This window comes from Cylas formicarius, unplaced genomic scaffold, assembly GCF_029955315.1.
Source record: "Cylas formicarius isolate icCylForm1 unplaced genomic scaffold, icCylForm1.1 PGA_scaffold_6__28_contigs__length_40554024, whole genome shotgun sequence".
Taxonomy (NCBI): Eukaryota; Metazoa; Arthropoda; class Insecta; order Coleoptera; family Brentidae; genus Cylas; species Cylas formicarius.
In genome coordinates, this window is record NW_026844347.1 from 36229577 (window position 1) to 36253434 (window position 23858).

At 32.9% G+C, this 23858-nt stretch overlaps 1 protein-coding gene across 1 annotated transcript in view; it reads right to left on the reverse strand.

Moving 5' to 3' along the window:
* The window catches only part of LOC132703155 (elongation of very long chain fatty acids protein AAEL008004-like), a 50470-nt gene that overhangs the window by 14840 nt on the left and 11772 nt on the right, over positions 1–23858 (reverse strand). The window contains exons 2-3 of the mRNA XM_060672280.1: positions 10191–10266; positions 5886–6076 (exon numbers count right to left, since the gene is read on the reverse strand). Of these exons, the coding sequence (XP_060528263.1) occupies positions 5886–6076; positions 10191–10266 (267 nt within the window). The remainder of the gene's footprint in view (positions 1–5885; positions 6077–10190; positions 10267–23858) is intronic.

Consider the following 23858-nt stretch of genomic DNA (forward strand, 5'->3'; position numbering starts at 1 on the left):
TTTGAAGATTTGGATCGGGCAATGTTGCAGTGGTTCCAACAGGAACCTCTTAAAAATGTACCACTCTCTGGACTTATCGTAAAACTAAAAGCAGAAATGTTTGCTGAACAGCTTGATATTATCGATTTTAAGGCTTCGGAAGGAAGGTTGGGGAAGTTCAAACAGAGACATGGTATAAATTATAGACAGATACGTCACTAACGATTGGCTGTCCCGACAACAAATAGTTTTCCAGTTACCGTACTTTAAATTCTTATTTGGCCGCCCTGTACATCAGTTGATATTATTATGGTGTGTATTCGAGAGAAAGACCACATATTTGAATCTTTATTAGGACGTAATATAAATTAAAGGGCTTTAGGGTTTTTAAATACTGAATGTAACGCCCTTTAACAAATATGTGATGTTTTATTTTGAAAAGGTACGCAATAACACACAGACATATTCTGTTAAAAAAATTATACTTTTTCATCCCATACTTTTGTGACGCATCCTGTATAATCCTAAATATTTTTAGAGTGTACGCTTTTTATACGTCTACAGTATGGCATGTTATTCTATTTTAAGGATATAATATCTACTATTGGGACACCCTTGACGTCAGTTCCGCTTATTAAACCCAAATGAAGCTAATGGAAAGCTAATGGAAAACTTTATGTAAGAAATAAAGTACACTGGCATACAGCGGTGTTGTGGCCCTGGACATGAGACTAATGTTAGATATATTTATGCTCACAATTCATGAAACTATCAATGATTTTGTAAGAACTGCTCTCAATTTTGTTAAAATATTTATTTTCATTTTAATTTTAAAAAATCGGAAAACGAGAAATTAAATGACATAAACGTTGAAAATATTAGTTTTATTTTGAAAGATTAACAAACATTGATGTAAGTAGACAAAAAAAAATGTTAAAACCTTATACTATATTCCCATAAAGCGTCTTTTATTAGCTTTTCTTTTATAACTCTTCTATGGACAATCTATTTTTAAAGACCAGCAGTAATCTGACATCATGTGACAATTCCAGCTACCCTGATACCGATCTTCCATCACTTTTGGATCCTGGTGGAACCGCTCTCCTTGTTCTTCACTATAATCACTAGAATCTGAAAATTTGTCAGTATATTTTGCCCAATTTATTCAGAATTTGGTGCTTTATGATCACCTAGGAAATTTTCGACTACCAATACAAAACTTTCCCAAGGATTACTTTCCGGAACAGTCATAACTTTGATAAAATCTGAGTCTTTCATCATTTGCCGTATTTGAGAACCATCAAATATTCCACCTTTCAACTTTTCCATACTAAGCTTAGGAAATTTTCTACAAATGCAATTAAAACAGTTTCCGTCCTTGTCTAATGCTTTTACAAGTTGCTTGCTCATTCCTAACTTAACATGTAATGGTGGGAGTATGATTTTGTCTCTGCTTACCAATGGCTCTCTTATTACATTGATGATATTGCTTTCTTCTGCTGTCCCACAAACAAATAAAGCACGAGTATTTCGGTATTTCGTGTATCCACTCTGTTGACCGAGTAAATAATTAACCATTTTCAAATCTACATAAATCGGCCATTGATGTTACGAGTATTTAATTTTTTCTAAAACTAATTTTACATTTTCATACTCCTCTTTGAGTTTGGTTGAATGGAGAATTGGAATAGATGCAAATTTATTACCATTGTGCAGTAAAACGCATTTCAAACTTCTTTTAGAAATGTCAATGAAAAGTCGCCACTCAGTAGGTTTGTATGCTGTTAAATCCATGTCTAAAAGTAGCTTGGCGGTATCATTTACAGTACACCAGACCTTCATCTTCACTAAAAAATTCGAATAACTCTTTTTCTCGTGTCCTTTAGGTCCTAATTGTCACTGGTGGGGCCAATAATTTTTTTTCTTTCGATCTTGAGGCTAATAATTCTGATCCTTGTTTTGATAAATAGAGATCACGTATTAAGTCACTGAGTTCATTTTGAGGCGGAGATGTTTCACCTTCCCATTCACTTCCACTTGTTGACTGTCCCGATTTCTGTGAATTTGGTAACATCCTTGTTTCTGAGGCATTCGAATAACTTTTGAAACTTAAATAGGTCGAGGAAGATTTTCACTGTGTAGTATAGGACATTTTGTAGACTGTAAATCTGGATAGGTTTGATTGCGATTGAAGCCTTTAGCATCTACAACGCAAAAGATTTGTAGGCTCCATCTAGATCATCAGAATACCAAAGTTTAATCCAGAACAGCCTCCTTTTTTCCATAACCGTAAAGACTCAACGCATAACTTACAAACTTTACCAGAAACCCATCGTTTTTCTAGTTTGTCCATTTTAAAACCCAACTATTCAGTGTAAGCCTCCTTAACAAAGTCTGTACTGTTTCGTTGTTGTTTTTTTGTTAAATAAACACCGCAAATATAACAAAACAAATCAGTACTATATTTACACTTTCTTCTTGACGAACTCCTATTTTAAAAGACAAAAAAATATATATTTAAATATATAGTTAGTAATTGAAACGAAATATTAACTCATAAGAACTTATTTAGATTCACGTCTAGGTACTTGGTATTGTCGAATAACTGAGATCTCAGCTGTTCTGCGGAGCAAAGAGTGGGGATCGCTAAGAGTAGGGATTACGTGATGTTTGTATATATATATATATATATATATATATATATATATATATATATATATATATATATATATATATATATATATATATATATATATATATATATATATATATATATATATATATATATATATATATATATATATATATATATATGACACTATATTCCGGGATATCATCCGTTCGCTTGTTGAACTCCGACTGGAATCCTGCAGACGTTTCGCCAAAATTTCACTTGGCATCTTCAATGCTCGCGCTCCGAAAACACTTCGAACACTTTTCGTAGAGCTGTGGTATTAATAAAACTTGACTCGTTGTGAATTTCATTCTATTCCCTTGACGAGCTACCATTCAGAACGTATATATATATATATATATATATATATATATATATATATATATATATATATATATATATATATATATATATATATATATATATATATATATATATATATATATATATATATATATATATATATATATATATATATATATATATATATATATATATATATATTTATATATATATATATATATATTTATATATATTTATATATATATATATTTATATATATATATATATATATATATATATATATATATATATATATATATATATATATATATATATATATATATACATGATGACACTATAGTCTGGGATATCATCCGTTCGCTCGTTGAACTCCGACTGGAATCCTGCAGACGTTTCGCCAAAATCTCACTTGGCATCTTCAATGCTCGCGCTCCGAAAACACTTCGAACAACTGGACTGCAGGATTCCAGTCGGATGCAGGATTCCAGTCGGAGTTCAACAAGCGAACGGATGATATCCCGGAATATAGTGTCATCACATTTTTCCATCCGTGAATCAACACGTGAAAATGTTTTCGGAGCGCGAGCATTGAAGATGCCAAGTGAGATTTTGGCGAAACGTCTGCAGGGTTCCAATCGGAGTTCAACAAGCGAACGGATAATATCCCGGAATATAGTGTCGTCATATATATAATATCTAATTGGTAAACCTTGATTTTCTGTAAGTAAAAAAGTTATTAAAAAACAATTGCTTAATTAGTTAGCAATTTAGTAATGACATAAATTAAAGATTATCAGAGAAATATATATATATATATATATATATATATATATATATATATATATATATATATATATATATATATATATATATATATATATATATATATATATATATATATATATATATATATATGACACTATATTCCGGGATATCATCCGTTCGCTTGTTGAACTCCGACTGGAATCCTGCAGACGTTTCGCCAAAATTTCACTTGGCATCTTCAATGCTCGCGCTCCGAAAACACTTCGAACACTTTTCGTAGAGCTGTGGTATTAATAAAACTTGACTCGTTGTGAATTTCATTCTATTCCCTTGACGAGCTACCATTCAGAACGTTCACGGACGTTTATAACAAATTGTGTGTTTGAGAAATAATATTCGTTAGATTTTCTAGTTCAATGTTAATCACCGGGGTATCGGTGCAGTTCTCGAATGCAAGGTCAAGTTGCAGCAAATCTACACACCAGTTTTGATGCCAAGCGTTTGTCGTGGTAATTAGAGATTCGTTTTTAGTATTTTCATTTATGACCGAATAACAAACGATCTTCCATGCAGAGGTTGATATAATGATCTATGATACCACAGTTTAACTAAAAATGAAATGTAGTTTGCGCCATTGGCAAAGACAATTATTTTGTGTCAAAAATTAATCCCGAGCCTCTTTTGTAGTGTTAGTAGATGATACAGTAAGACCAGCGGAGATTTTTTTATGTGGCATTATATGCCATCTTGACATTTTATACCACACATTTGCTATTTTTCTACAAGTTGATCGTTATAATATTTTTTAAATTTGTCCCTTAAACTTAAGATGCACCTGTCAAATTATATGACTTGATTTCAATAACACTTCCTATTATTTAAAACCCATTTAAAATAAACAGCGTTCTATTTGATGCAAGATCTTAGTTAAATATTTAGGGAAATATTAATCGCTTTTAATAATTTAAACAGATCTCAATTTCCGTTACAAATGTTCATGTTTCATGAGAGAGAGGAGTAGCTGGGCTCAGGTTTTTATTTAGAGACAAGCAGAGATCATATTACCATAGAATATCATTCGATTTTCACCGCTAAGGGTACTCGCCCAATATGGTATACTTCGACCAGAAATATAGTGCTTTTGCAACCGACCTAGTGATTAACTTTGCCTACTGTTTATTGCTCCAGCAGCCCCTTATGGAACACCCTGCTCAGCAGACCCTTACCCATAACCATTCCAGTAATTTATCCACCAACACTAACAAGCAGGATTTCGTGTAGCTTTCTCCAAAATATAAATTATTTCAATACAAATTCTTTAATTTATCCTTCATTTGGAGAAGTATTTCGAATTTTTCTAATTTGGGCTGAATGGCACAAGGCATTATCCAACATAATAATAGTACTTGAAGATAGTTTTAGTAACAGTTTATATGTTTTTATGGTATCCACACTTGAATCTTTGACGTTTTTTGGCACACAAAAATAAGGCATCTTCCACCCAACCATTTTTGGACCTAGCATGAAGAATTATTATGCGTCTAGTACACACTTGTTACTGTCATCCTTTTTTTGTGTCGTGAGTGTCGAACCACGTTTTGTCTAAATACACTGTGGACCTCTTCAATTGCATTTAAATAATCCACCCTTTATTGCGAAATTCTTTGAGATTCCATTAGCAATTGACGTTTATTAATTGTTTGGAACTGAAAATTCATTTTCTTCAAAAAAGTACGCAACTACTCTTTGGCACAACTAATGTTTAAGGCTGTCAGTACTTTTTAATGTAGTTCTTCTAGGATTAAAACACTACTCACTTAATAAGCGTCGTAGATTATACGCCTAATTGAATCTGCTTGTTGCTCTTTAAAAACTCGAGAAATATCAGCATCTTCTCGCATTTTCCTCTTGACTATCCCATTTGCAACAATTTTTCTTACAGTTAACTTTGAAACATTGGTCTTGTCACTTATTTTTATTGGTGCTCCTACTTGCCGTTATAAATTTCTTATAAAATTGTTTTCTTTTAATAGGGGAACATCTACTTCATTCCACAGTCTTCACATTTTAAAGTGTTAAAAAACAGGAAAATAAGTTGACTTCCAAAAGAACACATAATCCAATTGTTTCCCTGTAAATGGAGAAAAAGTAAGGTCGAGCTTACCTCATAGAGCATGAACAAACTGAACAGAACTTGAGCACCGTTGTAAACGATCATGACCTCTTTCAATTTGAAAGGTTTCCGATTCATCATCACTCGTGGCGCGAAGAACAGAATGACGTAGAGATACGTGAGTACCATCAGCAGCGTCGGTATGGGGCTATCCATCAAAGGCCAGTGCGCGGTTCTGGGATCTGAAAATAGGTTTGGTTAGTTATCTCCTACTCCATATCACTGTACACTATTTTGTGTTTGAGTACTGATTCAAATGTTACCTTGCCAGTTTCAATTTTTCACAGATGCACAGGGTGTCTCAAAAACATGGAGATTTAAAGATGGCAACGTCATTTATTATTACTAATGGTTAATTAGTGCATAAAGATTTAACGGGATCTGGGCATATTTTGAAAAAATACTGCTCATAAAACTGCCGCCTCCGATCTAATTGACGATCTGTCACCGGTCATGTTGGTTGTTGAATGCGGCAAGGACAAAAAGGTTAGAAACGAAATTTCAAATCTCGGGCGTGCGCATGTTTAATGGACCTCCTCAAATAACACCCGTAGTTTCAACCCGAAAAGAGATCTATAAAAAAATAAATAAAATGATATCAAACTGTAAGATTTGACATTTAGTAAAAAATTTTATGTATTGGACCATCTAAATTATTTTTTTTTTGCGAGAGAACATAATTTTGTGTGCACGTAACAAGATTCCCATTTACGGGGTGTGCAAATTAAACTTGCCAACTAATTTTTCTTAATGTAGGTACTAAATCCGATAATACTTCATTACTTTTTTTTTAATACTTATATTTGGGAAAAAGCGATTGAACTTTTGCCCTTTTTGTAGTTGCAACCAGCAAAAGAGATATATTTAAAAAAATCAAAACAAAATCAAACTGAAAAATGCGACGTTTAGTAAAAATTGACAATATAAATTCGTTTTTTTTTTATAGAACATAATTTTTCTTTGCCTCGCCTTTAAAAATAAGCGTTGAAAACTGGCCAGCTTGTACAAATTAAACGTTCCAACTATTTTTTTTTAGGTTTTCGCCACTTTGGCATAATAATAAAAATAAGCGTTGAAAACAAGCGAGCGTGTACAAATTAAACCTCCAGAACTATTTTTTCTTACTGTATATTACTTCGTAACCCTAATATTTCAGCTTTTTTAATACTTTTCTTGGAAAAAAAGATATGAACTTTTTCTTTTTTTTTTTTTTGGATAACAATCTGAAGTTGCAGCCAGGAAAAGAGAAGTATAAAAAAAAGAAAGACAAAATCAAACTGTAATATTGTAAATTCTTTTTTTTTGCGAGAAAATACAACTTTTGCATCGCATTTAAAAATAAGCGTTGAAAACTGGCCAGCTTGTACAAATTAAACTTTCTAACTAGTTTTTTCTTACTGTATATACTAAAACCCAAGATACTTCGTAATTTCATTAGTTCAGGTTTTTTTAATACTTTACTCGGATGAAAAGCTTTGGCACTTTTTTCTTTTTTGTTTTGATAACACCCTGCAGTTTTTTTATGGATAACCCCCCGTAGTTGCAGCCAGGAAAAGAGAAGTATAAACAAAAAAAGACAAAATCAGACTGTAATATTTGACATTTAGTAAAAAATTTCGCTTTTTGTGACAATGTAATTTTTTTTTGCGAGAAAATACAACTTTGTTCTACGCCACAGAAACAGATTCCCATGTACGGGGTGTTCGGATTTCGGCATCCTTAAATCGCATTTAAAAATAAGAGTTGAACACTAGCCAGTCTGTACAAATTAAACGTTCTCACTATTTTTTTTTTGCTTACTGTATATACCAAAACCGATATTACTTCATTTCGCGACATCGTTAAGAACATTTTTCGGGTGAATTCCGATGGAGAGCGCTTTATTAATTGCTGCTCAAACAATCGCAATTATCGACGCGCTTGCCGCATAATACGAGACCGTGATTTTCAAACGCAGAACTGGTTCCTAGCACCTTGGCAAACGAAAATCCAGTCGGCATTGAACCGAAATTTCGATAATTTCGGGTATACGCTCGTCATCGATAATTCGCCACATGGACAAAATTTAAAACTTTCAGACGGCATCAAATATTCATGTTCTTCGTGCCTCTTATCTATTTTTAAAACTAAAATTTTGGCCAGGTGTGTTTTATCTTCAAATCCCCGAACCGGCGGACGTTTTAATTAATTGACCGTCGGAGATGAACTTCCCGCTGACGTCAGAATGACGTTGCATACTTAAAACAAGGTTTAACAAGATTATCGTTTTTTTTTAACGATAAAAACACACGCAGTCGTTAAAAAATTCAACTTGCCGACGTTTCGCCGATCATCCTGTTGGCTTCTTCAGAGCTTAACCAAACTGTTTCATTAAAACTAGCGTTACTTTTATTTACTGTTGTTGTTAAAAGTGAGAAGGGTAGTAATAGGGGTTGTTTTAGCTACCACACTCGCTAATGGCACATAATTACGATAGAAAATTGTATTTTATTATTTGTCAATTTTTCAACTTGTTGCCTAGGGATACTTTCTCACATCATTTCCTTCGTCTATCCTTCTTGGAACCAAGTAGTTATGATATATTCTAAGATATTTTGACAGTGACAAGTTGTGTATGTTAAATTCGTGTTAAATTTGATTTTATCTTTATTTTTCTACTCCCGTCTGTAAAATACCTAATTACCCACCGATCTAGCGTGCGGGAAGCGTCACTTTACCAAGTCAGTTTCGTTTCCCATGAATCCCAGCCACTTCGGATTTCCGGGACTTTACCGCACGGATTTGGAAGCAATCGGATGTTTCGGAGATATTTCCCACGTTTTGAATTTTGACGTTGACGTGTGTACGGCCAAAGTTCTCCTTAGTTATCTGTAGTAAAAAAATGGGCAAAATGTTTTCGAATGGGACAGGAGTCCTTTGAAGATGATTCAAGAACTGGTCGACCAGTGGAGGTTATAACGGAAGATATTGTTGCTATTGTGGAAGAGGTGGTATTGAGTGATCGACGTTTAGAGGTCAAAGAAATCTCAAAAATTACTAAGCTTGCTGATACAAGTGTTCGTCGAATCCTGCATGACCATTTAGGTATGCATAAGGTTAGTGCAAGATGGGTTCCTAAAAACCTTTCGGCTATTCAAAAACAACGCCGTGTCGAGTGTGCGCGGTCTTTTTTGGAACTCTGTGGGTCGGAACCGAAGCCTGTGATGGAAACTATTGTGACGAGAGATGAAACTATGGTTCTCTATTATGACCCTCTTTCGAAAAAAGAATCAATGGAGTGGCGTCGTAAGGGTGAAGCACCTCCAAGAAAATTCAGTGAGTGTCTGCCAATCAACAAAAAAGGTGATGGCCACGATCTTTTGGGATTGTGAAGGAATTCTTTTGATAGATTTTAAAGAAGCTAATACCTGTGTCAATGGTAAATATTACGCAACATTATTACATAAATTGTGAGACTGCAAACTGACCACAGGCGTGCGTCTTTTGCACGATAATGCACCTGTCCATACTGCTGCATCCTCCCTATAGCCCAGATATGGTCCCCAGCGAGTATTATTTGTTTGGATATTTGAAGAAGGACTTACGTGGACGGCGGTTTAACGACGAAGTTGAGTTAAAAGAGCCTGTTTTAGTTCATTTTGCAGACAAACCAAAAGAATATTTTTTAATAATTTTTTTGATGTAATTATATTGAAAAATAATAAAAAATTGTTACTGTGCAAGTCGTTGAATTTGTAATAAAATATCTCAAAATTTTCCAATTTTGTAAACGGCATATAAATAAGTTTAAAAAAACTCAATTTTCTCCTGATTTTCCACGCCAAGGATCCCACTATATATATATATATATATATATATATATATATATATATATATATATATATATATATATATATATATATATATATATATATATATATATACGTAGTTTTTCTATTACGCCATTTCCTACCAGTTTAAATCAATCAATTCAATTTTTTTTCTCTTTTCTGACGTATTAGAAATATTATTCAGAGACATATTAAAAAAAAAAACATTTGTTATGCAGATAACGTCAGAGCTGGGATAACTGGAAAATGAACGAGCAATTTATTATATTTTCGACACTTTTGGGATTCACGGCCGTAAACGGAAATGAGAAGATAAACGAGCCATAAAACTGGCGATTAAATTTGCATAACTTATTCCATCAAGTAGTTTTAGGCAAAAAATAAAACTGTTTGCTATTAGAATCATATAAAATTTATCCCACGCGGACTTTCAGTTGACGTGCGCCAAAACATCGAAAATACTTACCACTTATTTTGTCTAAAGCCGTGTGATATATGTCGACGTATCTGTCGGCCACTATCCTGAAGATGAAAGGGAGGTCCTGAAAGAACGAAACGGATTGTTTAGAATTTTAAAATTACGAAATTTGCCTAATTAAACAGTTTAATTTATTCGGATTTTAATTTATTTTCCTTTGCTCACACTTATTTCCTTTACAGAAGTGTTATCAAAAGGTTACTATCGGCGTTGTAAATATTTTGGCGCGTGTTATGCCGATGTTTACCAACACCTCCAAGGTCCAAAATATGTGAATGAGACGTAATTAAATGTTGCTCATCAAAAAATCAGATGTTCAATTAGCTTTAATTAGTTCATTAAGAGTTTTTATTGATACATACGTCAGATTTTTTTTAAATAATAATAATTGCTTTTCCTGTGAAACCATTTCAAAGGAAATTTTCCTAAATTCATATTCATATCCAAAACAAATTATTCCCGTTTAGAATTCCGTCGGATATTGTCAAAATTAAAACAGAAATAAATTACCCCTTCGTGGGATAAAATAAGTTTTAAAATAAGTAAAAAAATGAGTTTTATAAACAGTCAATTAAATATAATAACTTCATCAAAAACTAATACGCCATTTTTTCTATATCTTTCTGAAAAACAGTGTTCGCCACTTAATTATAGGATAAAATAGGTATAAGTTCAAATAAACGATATTGTCTAACGATTATTGTTCTTCCATGTGAGATTAAAGATTACATTGCGTATGATACTATTTCATAATTGTCACATCTACCCTCTGTATTTTTTGGGCCTTAAATTTTGCCGCCTTTTTGTAAATTGATTTTTTTTTGTTTATTATGGACTTGTTGAGTATTGGAAATAAAGACCTTTAATACTGTTATTTTGATTATTATATTAAATTATTATCACAGTTAAAAACTAATTTTTAGCTATTAAGGGCACCAACTATCTCCAACTATCTTTTAGCATATATTTAAATTTATGACTATAAAGTTTTATAGAGATGATTCGGAATTTTCTTATCAAAATTAGGTCTAACTACTAACAGATATAACTACTTCTCGAACTCTTAGGGTTTGTATAGTTGTAGAGTTAGAGATTTTTTTAAATTTATTCACTAGTCCCACCAGTGAATTCAATTATTTAATGCTTGCAAATGGGCAAATTAATTTTGATAAAAAAATACAAAATATCTCCTCAAATCTATCGGTGGTTTTTGCCTATAGCTAAGGAGCTTCCTTCTAATCGAAATGCACTAAATTAATTTTTAAAAAGTTTACCTCGTTGTTTGGTTTAATGGTCAGTATAATGTTAAAGTCTACAATTTATTGCAATTCAAATTTTTTACAAGACGATTCTCAAATTTAGTGATGTTTTAAAAAATCTATGTCCTCTCAATTAATTAGAGGACAATTTATTCTTGAATATACTTTAGGTTTCATTATGATAGCACACTTTTGATTTTGGAGGTTCAATTTTATTTCGCAATCCTGATAAAATACGTCGACAGTATCGTCCGATCTACTGACGGAATAAGAATAATTATATAATAATATAAACAGGGTATAATCAGAAACTTTTCAGAAGAAATAAGGAAAAATGAAAACTTCAAATAACCATTCAAAAACATCTAGTAAGGTTGTTGTTATATCTATCGGTTTTTTTTTCAAATTAATGCAAATGGGAGTAATTTGGATTTATATATTAAAAAATATATTAAAAAGGAATTTTGTAAAATGAATGGGAAATCAAAATGTTTGAACGTTAGAGATCAGTGGCGTTGCAATGAAAAAATTGGACATAAATTGAAAATAAGTACAGGAAATCTACTACCTAATTTGCATGCTGAAAAATGATATTTTGAAGAAGAAGAATAATACGAGACGATCTGATATATTACGCGAGCACACGAAATTCACTCTTGACCCCTTTCAACCGGCCGACGGCTGTAATTAAGTAAATAATCAACTGGTTTTCTTCCAAGGTCGCCGTAGTTCAAATTATCGCCGGTTCGACCAAAATTACGCAAAAATCTTAAGTGCCCCCGTAATGGCCGAAATTAAACAAAACGCTTCTCCGTCGCATTGGCCGAATACGCCGGACCATTACTTTAGAGGTCTTTGAATTCCGTAGCGCACGTTCAAATGATAATCGATTAATTGTTTGGCTATTTAAAATGCCGACATTAACTAATTAACATACAAAAATAATATTTCGAAAATACGAATCTCTGGAATCGCTGACTAATATTTTCGATACGATGTTTCGCATTAATTGCAAACAAAAGGTCATGGAAAATTACAAAAATGCAGACAAAAATGTTTTTTGTTGTCAAAGCATGACTTTGTGATTTATTTATTTATTTACAAGAGAGGCTGCCTAACGGGTATGCGTTATAGAATATTCAAGTATAAGCCAGTACCATAAATAATAATAATTAGAGTAAAACATTGACTGGACTAAAATGAATTAATAATTATCAAATCGTCTTTTCAACTAACCAAAACTGATTAACACTCTGAACTCTACTTACCCTATATTAAAGACCGATCTCAAAATTTTTCAGCAATGAAAAACATGGAAGAACCTAGCAAGAAACTTTGGAAACATCCCTCTAACCGACTTGGCACGAAAAATGCGTCGAATCGATTAATCACCGCCATAGAACTAAAAGTAACGTGAAACCCAATTGAACAGATTGGTGGGCAAATGTCAAATGCATTCTTAACCTCACTTTTTAGTTCATTTTTTCGTGAAAGAATCGTGTTTAGTGTTCTACAATCCTGTAGATAAAGAATTGGACTGAATACGCATTTTATAAGGTTGTTCGGAAAGTCATTTCGTTTTTTCCCGTCAGAGGACTTAATTACGTTTTTTCGAAACCAACTTCACACTTAAGCCGCATAACCATTATATGTCTTGAGAGCTGATATTGCAAGGCTTGTGTGTGAAAAAGTTCTATTAATTCTACGCAGTAGTTTTTGGTTGGTGCCCTTTTAAATATGGAGAGCAATAAGCAGCATTTTCGTCATATTTTACTTTTTTACTTCAGAAAAGGTAAAAATGCTGTCCAAGCGAGAAAAAAATTGACGGATGTGTATGGAGAAGGCGTGTTAACAGTACGCCAGTGCCAGAACTGGTTTGCAAAATTTCGATCCGGAAATTTTGATGTCGAAGATGCACCACGGTCTGGAAGGCCGGTCGAAGCTGACAAAGACGCGATAAAGGCATTAGTTGATGCAAATCGGCGAATAACCACACGAGAGATCGGTGAGAGATTAAATTTGTCGAATTAGACTGTTTATGGCCATTTGAAAGGCATGGGCTTAACCTCGAAGCTCGATGTGTGGGTGCCCCATGTCCTTACGGAGCGAAATTTGTGTCGTCGCGTTGACGTGTGTGATTCGCTCCTCAAACGTCAAGAAAATGATCCATTTTTGAAGCGGATTATTACTGGGGACGAAAAATGGGTTGTATACAACAATGTTAAACGCAAGAGGTCATGGAGCAGAAAAGATGAACCGGCTCAAAGCGTGTCAAAGGCCAACATTCACCAAAAAAAGGTGATGCTCTCCGTTTGGTGGGATGTCAAAGGAATCGTTTTTTTTTTGAGCTTTTGCCGGACAATACAACGATTAATTCAGAAGTCTATTGTCATCAACTGGACAAATTGAATGATTCACTTAAAGAGAAGAGGCCCGAATTAATCAACAGGAAGGGTGTTGTGTTCCACCAGGATAATGCGTTTGGTCACTCGCCAAAAACTTTTACAGCTTGAATGGGACGTACTGCAACATCCACCATATTCTCCAGATCTGGCGCCTTCCGACTACTATTTGTTCCGGTCCCTGCAAAATTTTTTGGATGGCAAAACCTTTACCTCAAATGAAGATGTCAAAAACCACCTGAACCAGTTTTTTGCCAGCAAGGACCAAAACTTTTACGAGAGGGGAATTATGTTACTGCCAGAAAGATGGCAAAAGGTGTTGGACCAGAATGGCCAATATATAATTTAATAAAATATTTATTCATTATACGAAAACTGTCTTTCATGTTCCCCAAAAAAAACGAAATGACTTTCCGAACAACCCAATAAAACTGTGCAAATGAAACATGTTAAGCGCTTTGGAGTGCAAGTTTGATAGAAGCTGTAGAATATTTATGATTTATAAGGATTTTATGGAGTGAGTCCAGTACCAATTTTGCAGTATGATTTTTAGGAACCTTTTTTAAAAACCTAAAGTATCCAACACCAAATGTTTTATAAATAAAGTAATGGAAACGATTTGAATGTTCGAAGCTTGTAACACCTCTGGATTTCTCTTTAAACTATTAATAAAGCTAAGGTTTCTTATAAATCAAAGGATAAAACCTTAAATGTTAGTTAGATGGTTGTGGTCTATAAATTTAAAAAAATTCGTAAGTTTATGAACAAATAAAAGTTGAAAAAACATCCGGGCAAATAACACAGCAGAACTGTAACCATAGATTTGCAACAAACTTGGGTTCGCAGACATAAAATTGTATTCACCAACTTTGAGACCTTTCTGGATTCAATGTAACTCTTTATAGCCTGTGTTTTAGATACTCCGCCATTTCACGCCAGTTTCATGTTTTCCTATTTTTTTAATTATCTTATTTTTGTTCATACTTGCAGGTTAAAATAACACTACATATATTTCATTTAAGTAAACTTTTTGGAATCAGTTTACCAGCTAAAGTTTTAAGCATACGATGGTTTGTGATCTGGGTGCCATAATAATTTAGTGTGGACCATTTTGTTATTTGAATTATCCGTCAATCTATACATCTTAACAAAGAAGATGAATCTTCTACGATATTAATGCTCGCAATCTTTGGTGAATTTTAGGATACAGGAGAATATATTTTTTGAATTTTCCTGTACGCTACTTTTAGCATTATGTATCGAATTTTGTAGTAAACTTAATGAGAGAAATATTTACTATTAGAGAAAAAAAAAGTGAACTCCCTACTATTTTTAGCTAACTTTCCGGTCGTCCTTTATATGAACTAGTCCGCTGAAGTAAACATTTTTTTGTTTAAATAAACACTCGCATAAATAACAACCGTTCCCATTCACGACACGTACACTCTTATTCGCGAGAAGATCTGCCAACAATGATAACCACTAGCAATATTACAATGTCAACCGCTATTTGCTAAACACATGTTTTTTTGCATTGTTTCGTTACGGTTGGGACCAGCTTAAGTTTTAATGCATTGGCTAACTAACCAAAGTCACATTTATTTATTTAACTAGGGTGCTATTAGATTAGACTTTTGCCGTTCCTCTTCCCTTGCCGCACCAAAAAACTTCACGTGGCATTGTAGTACTATAAATAATTTGGAATTTTCTCTTTCAAAACTTATAAAAGATGTATTTTATTAGTTTTCAAGTTGAAGTTTCTAATTTTTATATACGCCCAATTAGACGTAGTAGAGCAGACAAGTGACAAAATATCCGATCGATAGTAAAGCATCTAACCATAGTTTATCTTCTTCTTCTTCTTTGCTTTTCCTTAAAGTGGACCCGTCATCCAAGGACATTCGCCCATTGCCGAAACCACAGTTTTTAAAATCAAAGAAACTTACAAAAAATCTATATATGTCAAACAGAGAATGTGAAGAACGCGTCCTATGATGCCAATACGGCCAGCTGAGCTCATAATTAATTATTAATGATAAGCAATATGTAATTATTCACACGAAACACCATGAACTTTATTTCCAAAACAAAATATGGTTAATCAGCAAATGGCTATAAAGATTCGGAAAATACAACTTTGCACCGAACAAAAAAATGGATAGGATTATAAAAATTGGCAATAAAAAATTTTTTGCCCGATTTATTAATATATTAATAATAAATATGCTTCTCCAAATCAGAAACCAAATTTCTTAAACAGACCTTTTTCTGCAAACGAAACTTAATACATTAAATAAATTTGATTTGATTGACTCTTTTCTTTGCAAGTCTGGTTCTAATTTTAAAATAAAATTGGAACTTCATAAAATGACAGTATTTATATAGCAACGCAATGAATTTGAGATTCACAACAGAACTTGCCATGTTTGTTAAATCCCTACCAAAAAAAAAATAGAAATTTTTTGTTGCCTTATATTCACAATATCACTACATTTCCGTTATCTGCTTTTAAAATTACGATGTCGGGATTATATTTTAGAGATTTTAGAACAATACGTTCAGGCTTTGAAATATTAGATTTAGGAGTTGATTTTTTAAGGATTTTAAGGACTGTTTAGACTCAGATTAAACGTAGGACGGAGGAACCTTTTGCAAGAACTGATTTTTCCGTGTCAGAATGTTTATATTTGCCACAGTTTTTGATAATTGACAACAGTTTGATGATTTCACTAGTATTGACGTTAGTTTTTCAAATTTTTTAATGTGATTCTTTCTAGAAGATAAACAAAGTTTTTCAGCTTTGTCATGAATAATGTTTGAGGCAAATTTCAAGATGTACAAACAGAAGAGCCTTATTGATTTGGTCTATTTCTTTGCGGATATGATGCATTCTTTCTCGAAGTAAAGCGAAACTAGATTTACGAACAATTTGATAATCGTGTGAGGTTTTGAAGTGATAGGATACTTTAAGAAATTTTAAGCATCGATCTTAGGCAGTAATATTATTAATTAATTATTAATATTAACGTTATTTTAGGTTAGCCATTTTTTATTTTATAAAATTTAATTTTGAAAACTTTCTCTTACTATTCAGATGACTCAGAATTTTACCTTTGTTCTTCCCCAGCGATGATAATCAAACCGCAACTATATAATAAATATAAATAAATAATTAAAAAATAAATTATGTGATTCGATAATAACTTGGGTATGATAATGGACAAGGACAAACCTTGTCTCAGCTAAGTTACTTGGATGTAGTCTAAGGTCGTTTTTTAACTATTTTTGATGGTGGCGTGTTTCGGTTTACAGTCAACATTTACAGTTACATTAAAAATGTAGGATGGTAAATGGAAACGCTTAACATTCATTTCAATTTTAACTTTTAAGTAGCACAATTCGCTGCGAGTAGTTAACGTATTTCTTTCTCTTTCTTCGGGTTTAGTGGATTGAAATCTGCTTTTTTGAAAAAACGCTGGAACCAGACAAGATGATACGAACGTTTATTGTCAACCCAGACTGACGCAAACTAACCAATTGAAAAAAAAACAATTTAGAAAATAAAAATAAAGTCTTTTTACTCAGAATGCATTCGACAACACTGATGAATTATTTACCTTTACTTGAGCATTTAACTCTGCAGGGCAATCTTGCGTGTGTGCATGACTGGTTTCTAGAGAACTGTTTAACTGTATTTTGAACTTTGGTTTGATTGGTCGGTTAATTTGGAATTAGTCTCTTAATTTTGAAATCAATATGATCAATGGTAAGTTTTCAATTGCCAATATAATTAATATAAAAAGGATCTGAAGAATTAGAATTAACAGAGATGCAAAAAGTTAAAGGTTTACAATTAAGTCGGCACCGACTTAAGAATCTTGTAAAACTGGACCAGAACTCAAGTATCCTGAATTAAGAAAAGCTGACATTGAATTATTTAGATATTCGGTAAAACGTATTTTATTCCGCTATAAAATTCATCAAATCTAAGCACTGATCAGGATTAACCATATAGCTACTAGACATATAGAGGCCCTGCCTATGCTAATAGTATAGGAACTTGTGAAGCAACTATGTAACAAAATTTTGAGAAGGTCTGGTCAATGCGAGAGAGTTGCGCGAGATTTGAAATTTCGTTTTTAACGAATGGCAGCTCGAATTGTATTACATTCGGCTGATGAGGCCTTGCAGCTTCCAACAACCAACATGGCCGCTGGCAGGTCGTCAATGTTTAGATGCTGCATTTTTACGGCAGTATTTTCTCAAAATATGTCGAAATCCCATTAAATTTTCAGGCAAAAATGGCATTAAGGTGCACAAAGTGTTGTTAAAAAAATTAGCGACAAGTGCGGGGTCAATATTATGCTGATTCAGAGTACACGGATCGGCGACCTTAGTATAATTCTGTAAGTATTTTAGCGTTTTAGTTGTTTAAGCGCTATGGCAAATTTTTCCGGAATGTGTGCCCGTAAATCGGCGCAAGCCGTTTGTTTTTATAAACTTATTGGTTTAACTTCTATTGAAAATGTAAATAAAGTCGAATTCACGCCCACAACCACAACAAGTTTTTCGCAAAAACACGAAAAAGGTACGGAGAGAATCATAACCACCAAAGATGTAAACAACAACAATGGCACAGTTCGGCGTTGCCAATTATATTCGGATTTCAGCGGCTGATTTTGCGTTCTTATGAAAATTAATCAATTTTTTCAGAAAAATTACGGAAACTGGCAACTCAGTTAGTTGGGGCGTGACGCATACGCAAAAGATCCACACCTCTACGAAAATATCATAGCCACCTGCGGCACATCACTTTTTACCGTAGTAGGGCCACTATATTATCTTATAGCTATATGGGATTAACACATCTCAAAAAGAACTACTGAGAATGAAGAAGAATTATCAAGAGCAATCAAATAAATGTGTTTTTCTAGTCCCGTCTGTAAAATACCTAATTATACACCGATCGAGAGTGCGGGAAGCGTCACTTTACCACCTCAGTTTCGTCACGCGTGACGTGACCGTTTCAATTCGCAAATGCCGAAACACCATGCGTGTCGATGTGTGAAGTTCATAATTGGGTACTTTAGAATAGTGCGAAAGTGCACCCGCTGACGCGGAAAATGGGGTGCAATTATAGTCGTCTGGCCTGTGGTACATTTTCATCGACAATTAAAACGTATTAAACGCAAGAACCGAAAAGAATTTGGGTCACGCGGTTATATAACGTTCGGCCAATTCGAACGTCGCCTTATAATAATAGAACAAACAGTTTCTTAAATTCTCTCGCGTTGAGGCGATCTGTGAGGAGATTGCGAAATATCGTCGAGAAAAAATTGTAAAAGGTATGCCACTACAAAGCAGTGACTGGATTTGGTGAATACGGTTAAACATTGCGCGAAAATAAACGCGGATTCCGTTTTCTTTTGCCACGCCGGTATGAATTTGTGGAATTTGGAAATTTGCAAGCCGCAAGGGCCGAATATTTGCGTGGCGGGTTTATAAATATATAGATACGCTGATGGTAAACATTATTAAACATTATTAATAAAACAGAAGCGTTAAAAATGCGGTTATTCAGACGGTTTCTTGAGATTGCTGAGACCAATAAACAATAAATAAAAACCGCATACCTTCGTCATATTTTTAGAAATTAAAAATATAATATATTAAAAATGTAATATATTTACAGTTAAGACAAAATGTTACCATATTATGCTTTTTCAAACAAACCAAAATTTTGAAATATACTGTTTTTCAATTCAAACCAAAACCTGGATTTAAAGTGAACCTAAAACGTTACTTTAAAGCAGGTATGAACAAAGATGTACTCTTAAAGCTTTCCAAATTTCAATAGAATTTTGAAGGAGCAATTATCCAACATTTAAACTAATATTGTGCTCTTTTAACTAGGGTAATAAAATTTATAATAATAATAATAATCAACTTTATTTCACATTGTGTCATAAATACATTACCTAAACATAATATACCAAACACAAAGGAAATCGGCGTCAAAAAAAAAAAAAAAGCACCAGATATTGTTACAAATTTCAATTACATCGTATTTACAATTATTTAAATTTTACAGAAAAAATCTTCCATGGAGTAAGGTTCTAACTCTATCAATAACTTTTTTATTGTATATTTAAAGATTTTTAGAGTTGCAATTGTTTTTACCTCATTTGGTAATTTATTATACAATCTCAGGCACATATAATAAGGACTCCTTTCAGTTAAGGTTAAACGGTGAATAGGGTAATTTACATTTAGGGTTCTGGTATTATATCTACGAAATATCTGTGGTTCGAAGTCCTTTCGATTTTTAAAGAAGAATATCAATGCTTCATAAATATATAAAGCATATACAGTAAAAATACCTTCAGTCTTGAACACCCCTCTACAGCTCTCTCTAAATTGCATTTTTTTGACAGTCCGAAGAGTTCTCTTTTGAACCACGAAAATTTTCTGTAGTTGACCCCTACCCCCCCAAAAGATAATTCCATACCTCGTGCGCGACTCAAAGTTTGCAAAGTACATAATTTTTAAAGTTTCCTTATTCATATAATTTGCAACAACTCGAAGTCCATAACAAATTGAATTTAATTTATTTAGCAGATAATCTATATGTTCAGACCAATCAAGAAATTCGTCAATTTGTAAACCTAAGAATTTAGTGTTATTTACAATAGTAATATTTTCTTTACCTAACCGTATTCTTAATGGTATTTCAACTCTACATAATTTAGTTCTAAACATAATTAACTTCGTTTTCTCTTTGTATCATATGCCCTTGTAAAAATATCGTTGCCTTTATCACTAACGTCAGTGAGATTATTTCCACCTACAAGCAGGTTGGTATCATCCGCATAGCATATTATGCTCCCTTCTTCTGACTGTGTTACTAAATACAAGTCATTCACAAAAATAATAAATAAAATTGGACCAAGAATATTACCTTGTGCTATGCCCAGGCTATTTTCCTTAATATCCGAAAAATAACTAGTGCCATTTTGGGTTATTCTTACTTGTTGCTTCCTTCCTATTAAGTATGATTCAAACAATTTTAGAACATTACCTCTTACACCATATAAATCCAATTTTTTGAGCAATTAGTCCCTGTCTATACAGTCGTATGCTCTAGAAAGATCTAAGCACGTACCTAGAGCTATTCTTTCGCCCTCCAAGTGTTTTAAAATTGTTTTTATAAACTGAAATATAGCGGTTTCTGTTGATTTATTAGCTACATATATTGCATTATATTAGTTGCAGATTTTTTACAAATATATTTACTATTATTGTCGTTATTATTAATGCAAAATATTCTAGATGGTCCAAAATTGGAACGTACGTTGTCGGTCAAGCGACAAACGTCAACCCCTTGTCTAATTTGGGAAGGCTTCAAGGTCAAAAGATTGATTTCTATCAGTTATTGTTATTTTTATTATTACTGCATCAATTATTGCGATTTTATTATTGTTGCTATTATTACTATCGCCATTATTACAATAGAATATTCCAGCAAGGAAGCCCAACCTCTCGGATGGGATTCATTGCATTATGTAGGTTATAGTTATTTTCAATTCATTCTCATATCTCCATTTTGCCATTAAACTGCTTAGGAAAAAAATATAAAATAAATGGCAAGATCAACAAATCATTTTAAAAAAAGTAATGAAGTACTAGCTTTAAGTTGCTCTTTTTAAATTTTAACAATATAAATTTAATTTTCAAGGAAGAAATGAGAAACGTGTAAAGGAACATTATCTTCTTCTTATTAGGTTATTATTAACCGTCCAACCGTCCAAAACTGGAAAGTTAAGATAAAACATATATTGCAAACAAAATATTATAACATTCGATATGAACAGACGATCAAGCAACGAACCCAAACCTCTTGGATGATTATATTGCGCATTTTCAACGACATATATTGCCTTATATACGTTACAGATATTATCAATTCATGCTCAGCTCTCGATTTTGAAAAAGAAAAAAATGAATAAAGATCAAGATCTCCAGGTCATTAAAAAAAGTAAGAAGGATAAAATAAAGTGAAGAACACTTTTTAAGTTTTCACAGTTTAAATATAATTTTGAAGAAAGAATTGAAAAACATATTAATTTTATTAGGGTAAAAAAATATATTGCATTATGTCAGTTATATTTTTTTACAAATTAATTTATTGTTACTGTTATTATTCAAAAGTCGAAAATTACGGACAGACGTCAAGTACTACAATTAATTATATCAGTTATTGTCATTAATACAACAGAATATTATAGATTGTTTGAAACTCAAATTATGTAAGAACATTCGATATCATCAGGCAATCAAGCAACGAACCCCAACATCTTGAACGGTTTATTTTGGTCACACTCTATAGTTATTTTCAATACAATCCCACTCCTAGATTAAACTGCTCGAGAAAAAATATAAAACAAATGCCGAGGTCCCCAAATCCTTAGAAAAAAGTTAAGTTGTTAAAAAATGCGAGACTGGTATAAAGATGAGCTTTTTAAGTTTTCGCAATTTAAGTTAAGTTAAGTTTCAAGGACGGGTGGAAAAATATTTGAACTAGTATAGTTTTCGCCTTTGTTTGGGATACTCAAACAGGTACGAAAGGTCAAAGAACGAAAAACTCGTATGGTTGTACGTTACGGTAAAAAATGTTATATTGTCCTAAGCCGCAAGCAATATATAAGTACCTTCTTCCTTTACGGCTGTCCTTGCGACGACGTATTACAATAATTTTGCTGTTTAAGTATGTCAGTCGACACATTTGCCATAGTTGCAGACATGCATTTGCGCATGATATCGGTCAAACGTTGAAAAAAACGTTTGTTTCGCAAGTCGATTTACCAATCGTCTCATCCACAGATTTAGCAACTACTCGTTTATATAAACTAATAGGAAACTAATATTCAATAGCAAAAATGAAAATGAACTTGACAAGATTAAATCTTATTTGTCTAATTTTGTCTGTTTGAATAAAGGAAAAAAAAGCTACTATCAATCTAAGAAAGTGGGTTTTTAAGCAGTTATCTGCAATTTTAATGTAGATTTCAGTCCGGTAAGTTATGAAAATGCAGGTTTTCACTATAATCTGCTCGAAATTCAGAGCGAAAACCAATTATTTGTCAGAAAAAGAGATCTTAACGAAATTGGCCACTCAGAAATGACGCCAATTTTGACTAGAATTTGAATGAGAAATGAGGAAGAAAAACCTACTATCAATCCAAGAAAGTAAATTTTTAAGTACTCATCTGCAGTTTTGATGTAGATTTCAATCCGGTAAATTATGAAAATGTCTGTTTTGGCTGCAAATCAAGCGCGAAAACCAATTATTTGTCCCAAAAAGAGGGGGTTTCAGTACGTCTCTGCATTTCGAATTTAGATTTCGGTGCAATAAAAGGCGAAAAAGCAGATTTTGACTGGGATCCAAGAAATTGGGTTTTTAAGTAGTCATTTGCGGTTTTAATGTATATTTAAGTCTGCAAAGTTATGAAAATGCAGGTTTTGACTATAATCTGCTCGAAATTAAGAGCAAAAACCAATTATTTGTAACAAAAAGAGTTGTTTTAAGTACATATCTGCATTTCGGTGCATATGCAAGCCAGCCAACGTTTATCCCGGTAGGCAGAAAAATGCCGGTATTAAACGCGTGTTAATTTTGTTAGCGACTGTGTTGTAATTATTCGAAAAAAAAAAACAGACACAAATAAAACGATCCAGTTCTCACATCTATAACCCGACATTTTATTAATTGGATCCTTCGACGGCCCGAACAAAATGAACGCCGAATAATAATTTCGGATAATTGGCTAGAATTAACGCTTTCATTAAACAAAACTCAAACCCAAACGCAAATTTTGAAACGAAATTACACGTTCGAGATGCGATCGAAAGTTGCTTTTCTTATGGGGTAGTTACAATCATCTCGCATTAGATATAAATTCGTTTCGACACAACGCACGCTCTCTTGCTCTCTTTCT